Genomic DNA, 2016 nt, shown 5'->3' with positions numbered 1-2016 from the left:
CTGCAGGTGCTCGACGGCCACGAGCCCGAGGCCGGGCGGCTCCTGGGCCGGGCGGTGCACGAGCGCGTCTTCCTTCCACCCGGGGTGCGGCGGGAGCCGGTGCGCGCGGGCCGGGTGCGCGCCACGCTCTTCCTGCCGCCAGGTGAGCGGTCTACTTCCCAGGCTTTTCTGGCGAGTCTAGTGATGTCCCACACCCTGGGCGGCCCCTAGGTTGGCCTGGGAACAACGTGGTTGTGAAATTTACCCAAACTGGTCCCCGCACTGCATAGATAGACTGTCGTGGATTCTGGGTAGAAAGTTTCATGGCACTTGCTGGAGACCCTGTCACTTATTTAGCTGTACGCTAAAAAATGCATACAACATATATTTATTGAGATTCGCTGTGTGCCAGCCACGCTGCTGTGTTTCAAATGCCAATATTAGGCAATGAGTTCTGCCCGTGTACAAGAGTAATTTTTGCCTCCTTTCACAGCAAACTTCCAAGGAAGCTAAAACCCACACATAGAGGCAGTTCCCTGTAATCCAAAACAAAAAACTTCCTGATGGTCCTCTCCGCACTATCATAAACAGTCTGTCAGTGGTTCTCAACCTGGAATGATTTTCCTCCACTTCAGGGGACATTTGACAATATCTAGAGACGTTGGTTGTCATAACTGGGGGGGGAGGGGGACGCAAGGGTGCAGCAGGGGTGCTATTAGCATCTAGTGGGTCAAGGCCAGCGATGCTGCAAAACATACACAATACACAGGACAACCCCACAACAAAGAAATACCTTGCTCAAAATGTCTATATTGCTGGGGTTGAGAAACCCTAATCTAAGTAAAAATAAGGTGCTTGCTAGCTAACAGCGGCCTGGAAACAAGACCCCTAACCCACCCCTTTCAACGAAATGCCTGACTATAGAGAAATTCTGGAGTTGCCACAGCTCACAGAATCCCTAAACAGAATTTTGTGATTACTCTCCAAAACAAGAGGCCCTGCTTTATTCTTACAGCTCTTCAACAACTCACAGCCCTAACAGTTAAGTGACTGCCCACTTAACTGTGAACACCTGGGGCTGGAACTGGGTCTTACACATCATTATATCTCTATATATTTCTAGAGGCTTGCACAGAGATATAGTAGGAGCTAAATAAACCATACTGACTTATTCAATAAGAATCCCTTGAAGACTTTCATTAAAAAAACAAAACAAAACAACAAAACCCAAGAAAACTCTCAAGACCCAGTCATGGTGTCTGATAGTCCAGTCATGTCAATCTTAAGTGTTAACTTTTCAGTGTCTACTGTGTGGCTCATTTAAAAATTTATTGCTTTTTGTCTCAAAAGCTTTTGTAAATAATATGGAAGGGTTCAATCATTTAACAATTGTGTGCTAAGTTAAGGACTGTGCTATGTACTGGGATGCAATAGCTAGCAAAGTCAGACATGGGCCTCACTGTACTTATAGCTTCAGAGAGGATGCTTGCACCAATCAGTGTGGTAAGTGCTAAGGCAGGGAAATGCAGGCCCAGAGTGCTGGTGGAAACATATAAAAGGCTATCTAACGCAACTCAGCCTTGGGGACCAGAGGAGGGTCAGGGAAGTCTTCCAGGAAGGGAGATCTAAACTTAGATTTGAAGACTGAGGAGTTAATGTGTCAAAAAAAGGTTGAGAAGGGAGAACAGTGTACACCATTTTCAGGGGCCAAAGAAAACATGGCATGTGAAAGGATAACATTCTTTAAGGCTGGAGCAGAGGGTGTAAGGTAGTGGGGAATATGTTCTAATAATCCCTTATATATGTAGAGTAGTGGTTCTCAACCTGTGGGTCGTGACCCCTTTGGGGGTCGAACGACCCTTTCACAGGGGTCGCCTAAGACCATTGGAAAACAAAAAGATACTTACATAACGATTCATAACAGTAGCAAAATTACAGTTATAGAGTAGCCACGAAAATAATTTTATGGTTGGGGGTCACCACAACATGAGGAACTGTATTAAGGGGTCGCGGCTCTAGGCAGGTTGAGAACCGCTG

At 46.4% G+C, this 2016-nt stretch overlaps 1 protein-coding gene across 1 annotated transcript in view; it reads left to right on the top strand.

The window, feature by feature from the left end:
* Window positions 1-2016, top strand: part of LOC109381541 (putative acyl-coenzyme A thioesterase 6) — a 16776-nt gene that overhangs the window by 11016 nt on the left and 3744 nt on the right. Inside the window, exon 2 of the mRNA XM_019640291.1 lies at window positions 7-142. Within this exon, the coding sequence (XP_019495836.1) occupies window positions 7-142 (136 nt within the window). The remainder of the gene's footprint in view (window positions 1-6; window positions 143-2016) is intronic.

The sequence above is a fragment of the Hipposideros armiger genome, unplaced genomic scaffold (genome assembly GCF_001890085.2).
Source record: "Hipposideros armiger isolate ML-2016 unplaced genomic scaffold, ASM189008v1 scaffold_49, whole genome shotgun sequence".
Lineage (NCBI taxonomy): Eukaryota > Metazoa > Chordata > Mammalia > Chiroptera > Hipposideridae > Hipposideros > Hipposideros armiger.
This window is presented reverse-complemented; position numbering and strand designations above follow the sequence as displayed.